We start from the raw sequence: 18,955 nt of genomic DNA, 5'->3' as shown, positions 1-18,955 counted from the left end.
CGTTGTAGGAGTGACTGCGGAGGGAGATGTGAGAGATTTGTGACGTTAAGCCTGTTTGAAGTCGAAGGTTAGTGTGTTGCATTGTGTAATTAGTGTGTTTTGTGTGTGTAAATAATTTGTGTGGCATCTTATTTGATACAGACTGTAGCAAATTGGTACAGTTCAAGTTATTTTTACTTCCAATAGTGTTAACATACTACACAGGTCACGAACAAGATTTTTTACAGTTTTCATTGTAAGTGGGATAAAGCACTTAATTAAAAGGATTCTAAAAGAAATGTAAATACTGTAATTCGATTATTTTAATAAACCATGTAACTCAGATGAATTCGATGCTGCTGTGACCAGAGTGCACATGTTTGCTGTTGCGCACAGTGGTCCAAGGGACCGCTCAGGGAAGTTTGTGTGTTTGCTCAGACACATGAAAAATTAGAGGGAACATTGGTTATGAGGTCAAAGAAAACTTAGAAAAAAGATTATTATTATTATTATTTATTTGCATTCTTATGTACATACAAATCTCTTGGGTGTTGCACAATGTAGGACTTAAAATAAATAAATTCCTTTTTTGTTTGCTTGTTTTTTGTTTTTGCTGATGTCTTTAAGTCAAAATTTCAGGTTAGCATCTCGAAATTTCAGCTTTATAACATGCCTGGTACAGAAAACAGATTGGTTTCTAATTTCACCTTTATGGTTTGTTTGCTTTTAAAATAAATAATAAAATAAGCAAACAAACTGAGAATTACAGTAGTAAAAATGACATTGTTATTTTAGAAAGTGGAGCAGCCAGTTCAATTTAAGGTTTAACAGATTTTATTGGCTCTTTAATCTAATGCTCTCCCAAGAAAAAAACACAACTGATGAACTGGTCCACATCACATGAACGTTAATTAGAACTGTGCTGTTTTTCATTTCCACAACTTCTGGATATATTTAAAGTTTCAAGGACATGACCATATTAAGGAAATCCTCTCTCACTGACATCATACAAAGGCAACTACAAAAAAACTGAAACGGAGCATTTACACATTTAGAGGTTTTGGGAAATGTTGTTGAAACTTGCAGAAACCTTTATAGAGGCATAAGTTGTTTACGTATGTAATTAAAGAAAGCTTGTCTTCTTATTTAACTACAGTGGGTTTTCTGGGAGGTGACCACAGAGTTTTTAGGGTAGAGTATTTAAAAACAGATCACATTTTTCTTACATTTGCACAAGTAGAGGTAAACAACTTTTGAAGCAGATGTCCCTGTGCAAGTCAGACTTTTTCTTTTTGCAATTTAAAAGGAACCATTCAAAATGTGATCATGGTCTTTACCGTATAAAAGTGAATTAAGGTCACAGTTATTGCAAATCCACCAAGTTACTGCAAGTGATGCAAGTAAGGAGTTAGCCCACTGACTGTTTGTAGTCGGAGACACTATTATCACTGGTGTCTCATAGCCGAAATAGCTCAGCTGGGAGAGCGTCAAACTATAGATCTGAAGGTCTGTAGTTTAACCCTGGGTTTTAGTTGTTTTAAGTGGCATCACTGTCATTGATAAATTTAAGTTCTGATGCCAAACTCTATCCTCCAAAATGACAATGCTTTCACCCACAGACGCTGCTCACGTTTGGATTGTTCTGAGAGTATTGAACTGCTCTGCCATGCTTGTTCTGTTGGTGTTTAATAGGTTTGTGTTGGCTGTTTTCATCTTCCTTTAGCTCTCTGAGGACACGATAAATGTACCATAATTGGAGATCTATTAAATAACTTCAATGACTACATTTAAAATATATCAAGAAAGACAAAACAACTCACAAAATAAGCCATAAAACCACCACAAAAGTACTAAAACTAACAGTCAGTTCTTTCCATCTTTGCACTCTCCCCACCTTTACTGCACATCGGCACATAAATAAAACTGCAAAGTACTAATACATGAATATATTGCCTAATATAACTAATATATTGATGTCTTTATTTTCCTGGCACAAAGAGGGAAAAAAAACCCAAACAAATAAATCATCAAAATAATATCAGTGGTGTTCACTATCATGTCATTTTAAACAACGTTGGTATCAGGCTGCAGTTTATCAGTCAGTGCATTCCTGTCTGACAAACTGGTAAACACTGGTTTCAGTGTCCATTATGTTTGCTTCTATAGAACCACATGCTGCATGTGACTTGCTTCACCCTGTCATGTGACTCATTGATATCACCTCATGTAAGATGCCTGCTCATAATGACCTACGCCATTTTTGAATGGACAACTACCACTAGGGGTTAAATACCTGGGACTCTACACCTTTTTGGTTTTACAACTGAAGAAGCTTCTTGGATGAGAGGTGAAATGTCTTCAAGAAACTTCAACAAGTCCAATTGCTTTATTTATAACCTCCTTAGACTACCATCACCTCGATGACCAAGAACCCACACAGTCTGACACCAAACTTATATCCTCCAAGATGCTTGGCCCCATAGAGGCGTTTAAACTGAAGATAAAGAAGAAAGGTGATTGAAAGTGGCATGTTCTTGATGCCAGACATGCTGGTCTGACTGCTGTTTGAGTACCAGCTAATAATATTTAGCATCAGTGGCACCACCTTTCATTGCACAGCATAGCCGAAATAGCTCAGTTGGGAGAGCGTCAGACTGAAGCTCTGAAGGTCCCTGGTTCAATCCCGGGTTTTGGCAATATTTTTGCTTTGATGATTGTCATCCAGATTTTAGATGAAATTCTGCAACCATCTGACACCAAACTCTGTCCTCCAACATGACAATGCTTTCCCCCACACAGGCTATTTAACTTCAAATGTTCAAGGTCATGCTTGTGCTGGTGATTTTTAAAAGTTTTTTTGTGGGCTAATATGACTGAAGTCAAACGAGACTGAAAAAGTCACTTGGATGAGTGACGAAACATTTCTCCCACTGAAAACACTACAGAGGAACAGAATCAACTTTTTGGGATGTCCTCACCTGAATCAAGAAATTTGAGACACTGAATCAAAGATGTCAGCCCAATATTTTTTAACCTTGTCACAAAAAACAAAACTATGGCTTAACTTATCTTTAGCTAGGGAGCATTTCAAACAGATAGGAGAGACCTCAGGGTATAGTTTATTTAACTTTTCTCTTGAGAAGTGTAGACGATATAGAGATTTGAATTAAGTTAAGCACTGTCTTGCATTTATGGATCCTCCAAACCTTCTTCCCATTGAATATTAGTGATTGTAATACCTAACTCCTCTTCCCATTTAGACTTGATAAAGAACAAGTTCACAGGGCTCATTGACATTAGACTCTGATAGATGCAAAAAATACATTTCTCACTAAAAGGTGAAAGTTGGAGACATTTATCAAGAAAGGAATTGTTAAGACTCTCAAAGCTCTGTACGTATTTACTGACATAGTCTCTTATCTGCTGGTGTCTGAAAGTCTCTCCCTGATAGCTTGTATATCTCTTGTAGCTGCTTGAAAGAGGCAAAGACACCCTCCCAGTATAGATTACTGATTGTGCAAAGTCCTACCTGTTTCCAAAGTCTAAATGTATTGTCTAGAATAGACAGTTTAAAACATGGATTGCCTGAAATGGGCATGATAGAGGATAAAGACTTCAAATTAAAGTGTAGTTTAATCTGCTCAACAATACATATGGTGCTGTGTATCACCACATTGCCGTCATACATAGACTTATCCGTGGGCAAGAGAGACACCGGTATAACTCCTATGCAATAAGGCTGACAAGCTTCCTGCTCCAGTTGCAACCATGTAGGGGGATTAACACTGTCAGCTAGCCGGTATGTCATGAATTTTATATGTGAAGCCCAGTAATAGAACAATATTTTATCTTTGTACAGCACTTTGGCCAACATTTTGTTGTTATTAAATGTGCTATATAAATAAAGTAAAGTGTATTTTATTGTCCCACACCAGCATGACTGATTGGCTTGGTTGATTGCAATCTTATCTCTGATTGGAGTGTGTGGCACTACGGGTGCAGATTGTGGCCGAAATAGCTCAGTTGGGAGAGCGTCAGACTGAAGATCTGAAGGTCCCTCGTTCAATCCCGGGTTTCGGCAATTGTTAATGTTTACGTGAACCCTCAAATACTCCTTAGCAATGTGAGATTCCCTTTAACCCACTTTATCAAGCTGGTACGTGAGTATGAGCAAACAGCACATAAGAAGGCTCGTCTAGCACAGCATGAAAAGACTAAGACCAGGCAACAAATGTACTTTGACCCACTTGTTGTGTGTTGGAAACATTGTGGATGGAAGTTTCTGCCTTTCTCAGTAATGCAAAGGCGCCAACATCCAACATTAGTATGGAGCAGAGGAAGGCACTCACATCGCTTGGTAATGACAACCATATTATCATTCTTCTGGCAGTTGAAGGTAGGTGCATGGTTTTGCTAAACCAGAAAGACTATCATGAGAAAATGATATCACTGCTCAGTGACGAAAATATTTATGAGCCCAGAAAGCGGTTACAGGAAGAGGGTTATAGATTGTCTGAAGTAGTTAGAAAAAAAATACTACACTAGACCTACACCAAGTCTCCCAACTTAGCTATTTGGGCAGGATACTACTATTATGCTTGTGTCACCTAATAGTACCTTAGTGGATTTGCAATAACCGTGACCTCAAGGTACTTTAATAAGGTAAAGACCTACAATATCAGAGAGAAACCCGACCATCAGATGATGCTTTATATGCAATCCCAGTATAAGGCTTTTCCAGTGTCCTCACTTTTCAACAGCTAGAAGTTTGTTTGTTCTTTTCTATGAATTCAGCTGCCTAAGGATTTCTGCCACACCTGTGTGGTGTTATATGCCAAGCAGTAATTTAGGGTCAACATAAAAGAAAGCATTGCCGAAACCCGGGATTGAACCAGGGACCTTCAGATCTTCAGTCTGACGCTCTCCCCACTGAGCTATTTCGGCTTTACACTGATATAAGTAGTGCAAGTGACAGTGAGATTTCCATCAGTAATGGGGGACATTTAAAAGCTGATCTGTACCTTAAACCAATGCATACCGTTCATTATTTAAGGTTTGACTCTCAACATCCACTGGAGCACAAACTGGGTATCATCAGGACGCTAAAATATAGAGCGAACACCATCCCCACAGACACAGCGGCCAGGGAAGCAGAAGAACATCACATCAAGAAGGCCCTGAGCAAATGTGGTTATCCCAGCTGGACGTTTGTCAAAGCTGGGAAGGCACCTAGAAAATGCTCCAAGGGATCCAGGACAGAAGAAAGACAATTGCAGCCTGAGCGAAAACCTTTAGTGATCCTTTATGTGTCAGGAGAATCGGAAAAGGCAAGATGCATTTTCTCTAAACACTGCATCTCTGTGTGGCTTTCAAACCCCAAACCCCATGTTGTGCCAAAAATTGGTCCACCTCAACGATCAGCTCCCTCAGCACAAACAGATTAATATAGTGTTAAGTGCCAGGAGGATTTCTTTTATTTATACATCAGAGAAACCAAACAACCTCTGGTTACGCGTCTGGCACAACACAGAAGAGCTAACTCTTCAGGCCAGGACACCTATGGGCCAGTGGCCACTCTTTCAATGATGAGGATGTACACACTAACCCTAACCCCAAACCTGGACAAAGAGGACTGCTGGTTTGAGCGGAGGTTTGAAAATGGTACTCATGGCAATTGAAACAATGGTCATTAATAAATGGTCTTTTATCAGTGGTTGTGGATCATGGTCATGGCAATTTAGATATTAATGATGCAGCCTGATGCATGTATTAATGATGTTCGCCAGTGGTGTAAGCTTCAGTCATTATGCAAATGTACAGTTTATAAGGGTGGGGAAACTTGCAGGGAGCTGAGACTGAAGAAGTCACTTGGATGAGAGATGAAATGAAACCTCTCATCCAAGAAGCTTCTTCAGTTGTAAAACCAAGAGGTGGACATTTAACCCCCAGGTAAATGGCCTGTATTTGTATAGCACTTTACACTACATTCAGTCATCCACCCATTCACACACAGGAGATAGCAAGCTACATTATAGCCACAGCTGCCCTGGGGCACACTGACAGAGGCAAGGCTGCCAGACACTGACACCATCAGGCCCTCTGACCACCACCAGTAGGCAACGGGTGAAGTGGCTTGTCCAAGGACACAACAACTAAGACTGCCCAAGGCGGGGCTCAAACCGGCAACCTTCCAATTACAAGACAACCTGCCAACTCTTGAGCCACAATCACCCCACAAGAGCCCCTATTGAACCCCAAGTGCTAATAATAAGATGTCCTTAAGAGAGTCGCTGATCCACTATTGATCATGTGCCTCACCACACGAGCCAAGGTGTGAAAAGAAGGCGTGGGTCATTATGAGCAGATGTTTCGGGTGGCTTACAACTGTCTGCACCTACAATGCAGTTTTGAAATCCTTTCCTAGGCGCATGGACCCCCACTGGCATCTTGGATGAGGTGATCTCAATGAGACACATGATAGGAGACACATGATTGGGTGAAGCAAGGTTTGCTGCTCTCCCAACTGAGCTATATCAGCAGCAAAGCATCAGGCACAGAACATGTAGGCTGGATAAAGAAGTCACATCCAGCATGTTGGTCTATAGAAGCAAACATAAAGGGCACTGAAACCAGTGCTTACAGCAGGAATGCACTGACTGGTAAATTGCAGCCTGATACCACCATTGTTTAAAATGACATGATAGTAAACACCACTGATATATATATATCTTATGTCCTTGTCTTGTCTTGTGTTTTTACTTACTTTTCCCTGGAACACTCTCTCACAGTCTGTTCTCTAAAACCTAAAAGAGGAATTATGGATTTGATCAACTGGTCTCTGAATGCAATTGACACCCCTTCTCAATGAGAAGTCTGGGCTCAGGGGAGCCTGACTGCTGAAGATATCTACCTATTCGGAACCATGATAACAGGGTTCTTGCTGATCGGAGCTGGCTTGGCCCTGACTTATCGAAGAATTAAGGAAGCGGAACCGGCTGTTTAAACCCCCACAAGGCTGCCCGCTGGGATTGAAATGGTGGGACGAGGCGTGAGTTTCTCAAAATGGGCTCATTGAGTGCAGCACGGAGAAGATCTTGGAGAACGCACGGCTGCCGTGAATACTCAGAACAAGACCTCTGAGTGAAAAACTGGATTACATCTGGAGGGGCTAGCTCGAATAACACCTTTGAGCGCAAATTTGATCACATCTTGGGGAAGTGCACTGCGGTCGTGAGTTCTCAGAACCTGCTCTTTGAGCAAAAAGAACGACAACATCACGGAACGTAAGTTTGGATAACATCATAGAAAGCTCACGGCTCTCCAACGGGAGATTCAGAGACTAGTGTTGGACTGTTAGAACAGCTTTGAAATTCATATGAGTTGTTCGCACTAAAGTAAAAACCGTCATCACTTCATGCGGAGACCCTTTCGGCGCCAGCTGTGGCCTCAAGGCTGGAGCTGAACAAAACACCCTGATAACGACTGTGTTTAGACTGTTCCCCCCATTCCATGCAAGGCCACCTGCGTTGGCTGGAAGACTGTTTACTGGGCGACTGGGCGAAGGACACTTTCTCAGCTGAACTCTGGACACACACACACACATACACTGATATGCACACACTGATCCCCCCTCCCTTTCCAAAGCCTTTGATGCTTGTGCCCTACCGGGGAAGATGGCAGTCGACTGGACCAGCGCAGACATGCTGCAGGACCAGATGTGCTGTCTACACCGGCTCTCTCTTACCCTTTACCCGCCCCTGTTGCTTGTCTTGTGTTTCTATGGTGTATTGATAGTCATGTGCTTTTTGTGCTGAGGTGTTTTTTCTGTTATCAAACTGTTCTCCCACTAGGAGCTCAGTCTGAGTGGAGTTTTTTTTCTCCCCCTCTTACCTCATGTTATGTATTTTCGTTGTTTTTTTCCTATCAGCCTACCTTTCTGACATGTCTCCCCAATGTGATGTTTGTGTAAAGTTGGTCAGAAGGTTCCTTTGTAAGTGTGCATGCGCCATTAGCGTGCTGCCTGCTGTAACCCTAATTTCCTTCGGGATTAATAAAGTATTCTGATTCTGATTCTGATATTCCTTTGATGGTTTATTTGTTATATTATATTATATTATATTATATTATATTATATTATATTATATTATATTATATTATATTATATCATATCATATCATATTATATTATAATTTGTTATATTAGGCAATATACTAGTGCATTTGTGGTTTACAGTTTCAATTATGGGCTGATGTGCAGTAAAAGTTGGAAGAGTGCAAGAATTAAGTTTTTGTCTTCCTTATTTTTTTAGGTGCTCTTGTAGTCATTAAATTGACAACAACAAAATCTAATGTGTTACCCCTGCCTTTTCTTTGTAGATTCTCTCAGTTGTTTTTGGTTCTGCTTTAATCTTCTGCTGTGAAACTGAAGCCTTCTCGACATAACTTGAGCTAATTTTAGGAAAATATGCTTTGGTTTATCAGCAATCTGAGGCAGCGGGGCTTGTACAGAGGAGAGGAATGTCACCGGCCCCACCCCACATTCCCCTCTGCCAGACTGAAGCATCCAGTTTGGACCCCTGTGGGGGCATTTAAAAGACGTGTAAGATACAGTGAATCCCTCTCTAAACCCACAACACCGCTGCTGTCTTATCTCACCAGCTTCTTTATGCGCAGTAAATTGCATTCCTGTGGTGTTTGCAATGAAATCGGCATGACTTACTTCCAACACTGAAAAATGTTCATCTCCCTTGAGCTAATTAGTCTTACATAATCACTCAGCAGGAGCTACAGAAAGCAAAAATAAAAACTCCAAATTTACAAGTCTAAAGTAAAGTTCAAAGACGACTTACATCGTCACACATGTGGTGTTATTTAATGAGGATTTCTGCGCAGAGCCCGAAATATCCGCCGATGAGCTCATCGATCACACATCTGACAGATAAACCAGAAAGATCATTCCCTCTGCAGGGTGATCGTTACAGCCTCTTATTCGCCATCTGATTTAAAGGGATCAAACGGATGACGTCGCCCTCTTTCGTCACTGAGCCACAAATTTGCAGATCGTTTATCCGTTAGATGTCTCACTCCTGTTGTCATATCGACTGTGGCTGCTGCTTTTTGAACCTTTGTGTTATAATAATTAGATCGAGGCTGCCAGTAATCTGAGAAAATCACTAATCCAGTTTACCGCACTATGTTATTACTGAGACACTTTAATGTCATTAGATATCTGTTGTGCCGTTTGAATACATAAAGAAAGCCAAGTTAAAGTCTTTTTATGATATAATAAAAAGATGTATTTAAATTGTGCTTGTTTTGCTTTTATTCTTTTTATTCTTTTATTTTTACTTGTTTCATTTAATTTAAGTCATGTACATTCTATTTATTTACCCCATTTGTAATAGGTTTTGTTTAATCATACTGCTATTAAAGAAATCCCCCACCTATTTTAAAATTGTTGTTGTTGTTTATTTGTTTGTTTTCAAATTCTGGTTCATATTGGTTCATATATTGGTCACACAATTGTACTTTTATCTCATTATAGTAATCTGCAGCCAAAATGATCAACTTTGTCAGTCTATTTTTTTGTGGATTCAGGCTTTTAGATGCCATTAAATATAGAGAGAGCAAGGAGCCATTGATTTCTCCTTTCTTTTTAAACTATGCATAATGTAAAAAAAACAAACAAAGACACAAACAAAAAAAACTAAATGCATTGTGCACAAGCATACTAATAATGGGTGAATCATCTCTCTTAAGATTTAGATATCAGGATCATATTGGATGAGATCACCATGTTACACGAGGTTAACTACAAATCAATTACTCCAGTGAATGACAACTTAAAACAATGCATTTCCTGAATAAAATGCAGTGTGAACGCTGATATGTGATCATTTCTTTTAGCTGAAATCCTGTAATTGCTGAAATATTTAACTGAAATACACCGAATCATTCACCTATAAGTCAAAGTGCAGACAGACGCTCACAGAGCAGTGAGTTACTGTGACACCTACGGACCGTCCACCTCACACCTTTAAGTCTGTTTGTGATGAAGTCTAAGTGCTGAGAGAAATCCTCTGTTTGGTTTTCTTTTGAAGGCTTTGGGAGTTTGAATTGAAGGATTTTTAAAAGAAGCCAATCCTCTTTTGACACTGGTAAGACTAGAAAACTCACAAGGCTTGTAGTAATTTGGAGATTTCTTTTTTCATTATGTTCACGTAACATCTTAAAAAATCTGCAACGTAAATGACTTTTCTGTTTCAGGTGTGGGCAGTGAATGTCATTAATAAAAGGAGGGACATAGAGTTTCAAGCCCAGATGCTCCTTAAACTGCCAAACCTCCTAAATTTCAGTGAGTCACATCTGACATACAATTGTTGACAGTTCAGCTATAGTCTTTCAATATATATGTTTAAAGGATCATTCTCATAACTTTATTCATAGAACACCCAGCAGGTAGAGCATAGCTTCAAACTGCTCACCGCACAGGATGTGGTGATAGAGGCAGTTCCCCACATCCTGCAGGGCTTCTGGGAGCTTCCTCCTCGCCTCTTCTTAAACATGGCCTAAGCATACTGTATGAGCATACTCTTCACCAGTGTCACAAAGGCCACTTTGGATCGAGTCTCCAAAACTATCACAGCAATGGAAAGCCGGGAGATCAGAGAGAAATATTCACCTGAAATTCTGCTCACTAACGTTGCAAACTTTACACCAGTGATGCTCACTACAATTGCCGATGTAGCAAAAAACCCCACATTTTCTAGATCTTTAAACCCCCTTCTGAAACTCCACCAATGCCTGACATTCTTCCCAATGAAGTTTTAAAGTTTGAATGGTGTCTGTTGGTTCACTTATGTGGAAGTAGTTAGAGTTGAAAGAGGAGTACGTTGAATGAGAATTTGAAGAGTCTCCCCATTGAAATATTTTATAAATTTCCCCTGAATAAAGTTGACAATTTAAAAAAAAGAAGAAGAAGAAGTTATAAATAACAAAAATAGAAGCACACATGTCTAAAAGATGAGAACTCTAATGGTGCTTGAATGTTTTTCTAAGTTGAAGGAGATAACCCGCAAAAAATGAACTGAATAAAAATAGCGTCTCAATACAAGCATTCAAACTAATTATTCAAATTTCTCTGGGTTAGTTCATGTGAGCCAAAAGCTCAGGTCTAAACACAGTTTGTGACAATTTTTTCTACTTTTGGCTATATAATATGATATGGATATGATTGTGTTAGAGGCAGACAGTCAATCATTAAAAAAGTTGGTTTAAAGGGAGGGTGACCTTAAATCAAGGATAGGAGCTATGTCAAACAGTGAGTCATGCAAAGCAGAGTCCAAGAATAGAAACGTGGAGGTGGAAATGATAATAATGTGTGCCTCCTTATTTCTGATAATTTTATTTTGTGTAATTGTTTAAATACCCGTCATGTCTAGTAGATCTTGCGAGAATCCGAATCAGGAGTTAAATGCCAAACATCTTTGCTTGTCCAGGACGAGCTCTATATCTATCTATCTCTATAGCTATTTAGGTTTCTATATGAACAAGTGCGTGTGTAAAATGGCGAAGCGGAATTGACAGGCAGAAAGAATAAAGAGAAAAAAAAGTATTTTTTTTAAGATAAGAAAGAACAGCAGCAGCTTTGCATTCAGTGTTTGTGCTGAAATGCAGGCATGATTACAGCGATGCGTTTTCTCTTGCTTGGTTCCTGGATTTTTTTGGCGGAGTGAGCCCTCTGTGTGTCCCCCTCCTCTCTGGCAGTACGTGCGGGTTGTGTAACGGTGGGAGCGACGGCTCGGTCCCCGCCCTGCTCCTTTAAATACCCGTAACGGGGTCAGTACAGCAGACAGACAGTGGGATGTGCTGATATCTGCTTCTTTCAGCGTGGGTACTCTAACCGTGTATCTGGTGTTCGTGCTGCGTCATGGAGCTGGACCGGCGACTACTGCTGGCGCACTGCACGGCTCACGCCCTCTCGGTAGCAGCGGGCTTGCTGGTGGTGGTCCCGATGGCTCTGAACGGTTCCGCTTTCAAAGGCCGCTGCGCCCTCTTTTCCAGTGGATACTGGAGGACGGATGAGCAGGTGGAGCCGACGGGCACGACGGGAGTCGTGGATCACCTGGTGGTGCAACAGTGGGGGCCGCCGGCAGCCTGCCAGTTCGCCACTTTTGTGGGCATTTTCACGGTGCTGTACGGAGCTGCGCAGGGCTGGAGGTGCCTCTTCTATCTGCATGGACAACATGACGAGTGAGTCTCCCTGCAGCACACACCCACCCCTCCATACGTCTCAAAACACAGAGAAGGGCGGGTACAACACTACTGACCTACATTTGGTTATGTTCTGCAGAAAGATAATGCTGCATGGTGCCACAGTAGTCCGGTGGTACTTGGAGATCCTGCAAACGCATTAAAATAGATGAAGGCATACATAAACGGATGCATGCAGAAACGGACGCAGTCATGTGGTGTGGATGATCAGTCAGCGTATCCACCAGCACAGAAGGCTGTCGGCCATGTTAAGGAGAGGAGAAAATGTTCTGAATATATCTGCATCCTTTATTCTAGTGATGTTTTTTGACCCCCCCCCCCCCCCAAAAAAAAGAAGTGTAGTGTAAAGAAACAGGAGAAGAAAGAAACACATTGAGAGCTCTTAAGAATAACGAGTTTACTTAAACAACAACAACAATTTTAGGTCTTTATGAATCAGCTTGCCTACATGTGAAAAAAATTCTCAACGTTTCATTATAGAAATGCTGGTACTGCCTCTCCACACCGGGAGCATCACCTACATTAAGTCAAAGGAAAAAAATAAACAAGGTCTCAGCTGCAACTTTCACACTTTTCATCAGGTGGGCCAAAGTGGACCTTCTGCCGGCCGGTTCTGACCCCGGAGGTGCGGGTTTGACACACCTCTGAGTCATGCTCAGGCCCCTGATGTCAACCAGCTGCTGGGCCTTTCTAAACCAAACCTGTGGGTCACATGACCTACAAAAACAAACTGCAGTTATCACAGTAGTCATAGCAGGGGTGTCAAACATAAGGCCCGTGGGTGGTATTTGGCCAGGCAGAGACTCCAGTATGGCCCTCTGGACAGCTTTGCATAATGTGAAGTTTGGCATAAATTTTGGACATTTAGCTTTGTTTTCATACGTTTTATAGCTTTTCCCAATGATAAAGGCCTAGCCCCTGGGTTACTAGACCAGTGTGAATAAGTAATAAACAATTCAATTTTATTAGATTAAATTTTACAGTGGATCCACAGTAAAGGAAAATGGACAAGGAGCTAACAGAACTACACATTTATTTCTTACGATTTAAGTTCAGAGAGTTTTGCTAACATTGTTCTGTTGCAAAACAGTTGCAAACCACCACAATACCACCGTATTTTACTGTTGGTATGATGTTCCTTTTCTGAAATGCTGTGTTACTTTTACAGCAGATGTAATTTTAAGACTACTGAAAGAGAGTTAAGGTTGTCCTGGTTGACTTACAAGCTTGTTCAGATTGTATGGTTTTTGGCTTATATACTGTATTTCCATGTATGTTTACCGATGTTTCCATAAATAGCTTTATCCATTTCCCAATTTACTTGTACAATGTAAAGCGATGAGGGGTGTTTCAAGACTTTTGTGCAGTACTGTATATACTGTTCGTCTGTATCTGTTGAGGAAATCTGTAGAAATAAAAACATTACTGTGATAACTGAAGCAGCAGAAAGAGGGGATGTAGCTGCAGTTGATATTATAAATTAATCGTGCATTTGCTCCAACGTTGGCCTTAAGCCTCAGCTCTCTGTGTGTCTGATGGCCATCTCTCTCTCTCTGTTTCTGCCCAGCACTCTGTTTTCGTCCTTCCTCACGGTCCTGCTGAGCGTGTGCGTGTTCTTCCTGTCTGGAGGAGCCAGTGTCATCTTGTCACTAGGACTCAGCTCCTGGTGCGACGTTGTGACAGAAAACGACACACAGCCATTCAGGTACATCTAACGCAGACGCCCCTTTGGTGTTGTGGATGGATGCCTGCTCAGTTTGACATCGAGAGGCCTGCACATTTCCAGACTTTTCTTTTGTTGCTCCATGTGTGATTTTAAAAAGAAAATGATTCAGGGTTGACGTTAAAATGTGTGTTTTTAAAGCGTGTGTGTAGCTGTCATCTTGTTTGAGCATATCTTCAGGTCCTTTTCTCATCTATTCTTGTTTGTTTTGAATTCAGCTGTGCAGAGTCCCAGTCTGTGCCGCTTTACCTGGACGTGGACACTTCATCTTTCTTCACAGAGCTCAGTCTGGCGCAGGTAGGAATGCTCAAATACAAGCAAACCCAAAATGTTGCGCACACCAGAACGCAAAAGGGACACCGACTTCCTCCCAGGCCTCTGAAACAAGAGCTTCACAGTTCGGCTGTCTGCTTTTCTGAAAGGCTGAAGGAGGTAGAGCACGATGAAGAAAAAAGAAAATAATTATTTAACAGTTCAGACAGATAACTTAAGTAATATTAAAATGATCACAACAAGCTAATTAGACATCTGAAATTATAGAACAGGGGTGTCAAACATAAGGCCAAGGGGACTGAATCAGCCCGACAAAGAGTCTAATCTGACCCCAATGGCCAAATTAACTGTATTTTCATAAGGTTAAAAAACTTTCCAACTGATGAAGACCTCCCCTGTGGCCATTAATGCTATAACACAGTAATTGATTAATAGATGAACCTTTAAAAATAACAGCATGAGCTCCCATCAGTGTAGCAGCTGCAGTAGTATTTACAGATTTATCCCCGTTTTGTGCTTAAATACAGGATGTTTTGTATGTAAACATTGTTCCTGATCACATCACTGTAGTCACTCATTTCAGGGTTTTTTTCCACCCTTTTGTTTGATTCGGTGTCAGCTGCAGTGATGTTGTGTGAGCTGTTTCTAATGGCAACAGATCTTTTGTCACAGATTTGATATTTTAGGAAAGCAGACGCGTGAAACAGGAAAGCAGGTTTCCTCTGTCAGAAGAAACCACTTTTGTTCGGCATCATGTTCGTCTGAAGCTTGTCTGTTTTGCAGATTTATCCAGGAATTAAAAGCATGCATTTAGGAGTTTCTTTGATGTTGTCAGTGCTTTGTGTTTTTGTTACAAAACATCATTGATCGACACAAGAGCTGATGTCAGCCTCCGTTCTAGCAGCTTCTGCAGCTCCATTCAGTGTCCTGGGCAGGATTGATCTAATCTGTCTTTTGGAAACAATGAAACGAGTGTGCGAGGTTCACTCCCGCAACAAACCGACTCATATTGATGAGACACGGTGACGCTCTCGGCTACGGTCATTTTTCAGTTTTTCCAGTTCTAATCTGTCCCGTCTAAAAACGGCGTCCCCTCATCTCTCCTGCTGTCGTCACAGTGAACTATCGACTCGTCCCTGAAATCAAAAGTCTCACAGGAAGTGGTGTTTGTTAAAGACACAGACTGTATGTTTTTACAAATTGATTTTTGGACTTCCACATTTCTGGAGCTGCATTGTTGATTTTTAGATTTCTCCTGTGAATCTTTGTCCCGGAGTTTTAAATGATCGAAACAATTGGCTGGGTCTTAACTCAGTTTTTCTACTTGTTTGTACATTTCTCTCAGCTCCGGTCCCATAGTTTCACCAATCTACCTCCAAGAATTTGCTGACAGTCGTTATACTGAGATGATAACTGTTGTTTCACTGATGTATTGTTAAAAATGGCATAAAATGAGAGTGGAAGATGGACATGTGAGTGTGTGCTATATACATTAGAGGGTTACCTAGGCAACCAGAGTCTGAAGCATCCACTCACTACAAAGGTTGAATGAATTGCTTCCCCTGTGTGCGCTGCTTTAGCTCAGCCATGTTGGTCATTCGGAGGCAGAAGTGACCATTTGTGGATCACACATAAATATAAAAGTCATCTGCTGCCTTTTGGGCCCATGTTTTTGAACCTTCCATGCTGGTGTTTTGACCTTTGCCATGGTAGTTCTTTTGGAGCCACACGTTCCATTATAAGGATAAAAAAGATGGATTCAGCAACTGAAGCAGCTGCATTTATAACCTGTAAAGATGCAAAGCACAGACACAGATATCTGCTAATTATTACTCAGTAACAGAATAATAAAACACAGGAATTTCACAAACTTCTTGGGTGCTTTCTGCATCGTTATCCTTCACCATGTGTCTGTTCAGTGTTTTTTCGATACGTGACTGTAAGCATCTCTCTTCATTCTCAGGCGTCGCTGTGGCTTGTGACGGCTCTGTGGCTGGTTCACTCCATCCTGGCTTTCCTGCGGCTCTACCACTCTCACAGCCAGCACATCAGCGGGCCCTGTCTGCACCGGGAGAAGGAGATGCTGCTGGGAAACAGTCCATCAGACAGCGGCTCTCCCTCGCCTCCTCCTGTGACACCCATCCTCTTAGTCTAACCCAGAGTGTGTGAGGTACTGACAGAAGAAGCCTCCAGTATTCACATTTAAAACTCAGTTTGTTCATGTCTCGATCGATGATGTCAACTCCGCGGTACATGAGCCTGACCAAGGAATCCATCAGGTGTAATATTAATCAACCAACAAAAGAACGCAGTACAGAAATTCCAAAGATACCATAGAAAGAGTTCAGGCTTAAATTAGATATGTCTGTAATGCATGTTACCTTTTTAAAAACATTGGCTGATCTGTGTTGTCCTTAAATATTAATTATCAAGTAATTTATCTTATTTAATGGCTTAATGTTATTTAACAGCTTAGTATCATCACTAATATCGGTGAAATCATGCCTACTGCATTTTAAAGGTTTTTCCACAATCTTTAAAACCTCTTTTAACCACTTGGATTTTTTTTATTTTATTATACGACAAACAAATTCACAGGAAAAAGAGGAAATAAGAAATCCTATAATAATTCAATAAATACAAAATCTTTCACATATTTGAAAAGGGTCCTCAGACCTGTTGAAACACCCACTGCAGTGTCAACGTTGGCAGATAAGTCCAAATTAAATTCAGTATTAAAAATAATACAAGTGATTCATAAATTTTAACAGGAACTGCACACAATGTGTTTTTTGTCTGGATTCACTTTAGTGCAGACATATAGAATACAAGTCATAGTTATTTTGAGGTATTTATACTCCATCTTGTTGCCTTGCAAGATAAAAAGAAATGCACAGATGGATGTAACTGACAGTAATGCATTTTAATTTTGGCTAAACAGGCTGTTTTGAGCTTGTGATTTTGCCAGGTTTAAAGGAGAGCTGCTTTTGAGACACTATAAATTCTGACTGTAAGCTCGACATAAGCTTTCTGACCTTAGTCTCACTTCATAGTACAATCCTGAGGTGATGGGATTGAGTACAACTCTATGGATCTGCTCAAACTGTGGCTGTAATGTGAGGGACTTGCTGCCCAATCATGGCTTACAAACCCTAAAATAACACGGAAAATTCTTTTTTTAGGAATTGAAAGTTTTGAAAACACGTGAACTTTATTGATTCACCGATTCATTTATGAGCATTAATATAATTTCAGTAAAAGGGATCTGCACGCTGAATGTCTTGTGATCAAAGGTTTTGATTGGAGATGAAATGTGTTTGCAATGATGTCAGGGACGTTTGTACTGAAGGATTTTATAGATTCAAAATATACCAGTTACTGAAGAATACAGTTGTTGTGTCAAATCCAACATTGAAGACATTTATGGGCAAAAACATTTCCTTAATAAGTGATAAGATAGGAACATGCAGTCTGTAGGTCCACAGAGTTGGTCTGTAGTGGGACTAAACTTATCTGCCTTCAAACAAAAAGGGATTTCACAGCTGAAGCACATTATAACAATAACCAGTGTTGTTGCTTATTTTTGTCTTTTCACCGCATTTTCGTGAGTCACTGTTCATTCACATCATTGATGACACCACAAGCAGCCAGCCTGGTGTTTGTTCCAAGTACATTTACAATGCATGGTTGTTTGCGTTTCTGCAGGAGCTCGACATTTTGCACAGTCGTGTCCTCATCAGGGAGAATTCGTTGTATTGTCCTGAGTGTAATATTCGGATGCTTTCATCGTGAAGCATGTGGCGAGAGCGTGACTGAGCCACCGTGTTCGTGTAACAGGCTCACTGTGTGAGCATGACCTGAATGTTCTGTTGTGTATTGGGAAAATCTCTGCCGGCCTCTCATCTTGTGACGATTTCTGTCATGATGCTGTTTGCGTGGAGGCGGCTGCTCTCGGACCGTCAGTGAAGCAGTCAAATCCTCTCAGACGATCCACGTAGAGTTTAATTAGCAGGAAAACTCTGATTTGTGACTTTTTGAGACAGATTTATGTGGAGCCCAGTGGGGTTGATATGAAGTCGTCGTTGCACTTCTGTCAACCCGAGCAGCTGTAATGACACGCAGACAGCAGAGGTGGAAATCTGAGGTAAAGAGGCGGCTTTGTGATGTATTAAATGTTTTTGTATGCTGAACATTGTCCTGCTTTTTACCTCTGAAAACCGTTTGTGCTCATTCACACTTGCGTTTTTGCATTGTTGTTGTTTACAAATAAAAAAGAGTCATTATAAGAGAACCTTGCTCATTTTTGTTATTTACAAAAGCACCATCACCCTGATCACACGTCTTCTGTTTGCTTTAGTCACTTTGATATTATTGTGGTTACAATGTTAATTACAGTGTTGAGTGCCAGATTGGATATCTATTAAATATTTTCTACATCATTTATTTAACTGTAAGTGTGTTGGGCTGCAGTGACCACAGCTTACATCCCATGCACAATAAGAGAGAATGCAGTCTAGCAGTACAACAATCAGCCACTGCCAGACACTTTATTACGTACACCGATTCAACTGCTCTTTAACACAGATATCCAGTCAGCTAATCATATGATCACGATTGCCTGCTGAAGTTTAAACTGAGCATCACAATGGGAAAGAAATTTGATTTAAGTGACTTTGAACATAGTGTGGTTGAATGATGTGACGGTCAC

General features: G+C 40.7%; 1 protein-coding gene and 3 non-coding genes across 4 annotated transcripts; 3 read left to right on the top strand and 1 right to left on the bottom strand.

Annotated features, from left to right (window-relative positions):
• Positions 1-2,602: 2,602 nt before the first annotated feature.
• trnaf-gaa (transfer RNA phenylalanine (anticodon GAA)) lies at positions 2,603-2,675 on the top strand. Its single transcript has one exon. It is a non-coding gene; the product is annotated as a tRNA-Phe (tRNA).
• A 1,312-nt stretch (positions 2,676-3,987) lies between these two features.
• Positions 3,988-4,060, top strand: trnaf-gaa (transfer RNA phenylalanine (anticodon GAA)). The gene has a single exon. It is a non-coding gene; the product is annotated as a tRNA-Phe (tRNA).
• A 790-nt stretch (positions 4,061-4,850) lies between these two features.
• On the bottom strand, positions 4,851-4,923 carry trnaf-gaa (transfer RNA phenylalanine (anticodon GAA)). The gene has a single exon. It is a non-coding gene; the product is annotated as a tRNA-Phe (tRNA).
• A 6,734-nt stretch (positions 4,924-11,657) lies between these two features.
• LOC113007402 (transmembrane protein 179) lies at positions 11,658-18,538 on the top strand. Its single transcript, XM_026143938.1, has 4 exons — positions 11,658-12,230; positions 13,819-13,956; positions 14,193-14,271; positions 16,211-18,538. The coding sequence occupies exons 1-4, from the start codon at positions 11,908-11,910 to the stop codon at positions 16,400-16,402; spliced, it is 732 nt and encodes a 243-aa protein (XP_025999723.1). The 5' UTR covers positions 11,658-11,907; the 3' UTR covers positions 16,403-18,538.
• The last annotated feature ends 417 nt before the right edge of the window (positions 18,539-18,955 follow it).

Source organism: Astatotilapia calliptera, chromosome 2 (genome assembly GCF_900246225.1).
Source record: "Astatotilapia calliptera chromosome 2, fAstCal1.2, whole genome shotgun sequence".
NCBI classification, from domain to species: domain Eukaryota; kingdom Metazoa; phylum Chordata; class Actinopteri; order Cichliformes; family Cichlidae; genus Astatotilapia; species Astatotilapia calliptera.
This window is presented reverse-complemented; position numbering and strand designations above follow the sequence as displayed.

Bases quoted from the DNA above. Each gene is read 5' to 3' on its own strand.
- LOC113007402 (XM_026143938.1), top strand. From the start codon at position 11,908: ATGGAGCTGGACCGGCGACTACTGCTGGCGCACTGCACGGCTCACGCC. The intron at 13,957-14,192 runs GTACATCTAACG...TTTTGAATTCAG, and splicing joins AACGACACACAGCCATTCAG to CTGTGCAGAGTCCCAGTCTG. The intron at 14,272-16,210 runs GTAGGAATGCTC...CTTCATTCTCAG, and splicing joins CAGAGCTCAGTCTGGCGCAG to GCGTCGCTGTGGCTTGTGAC.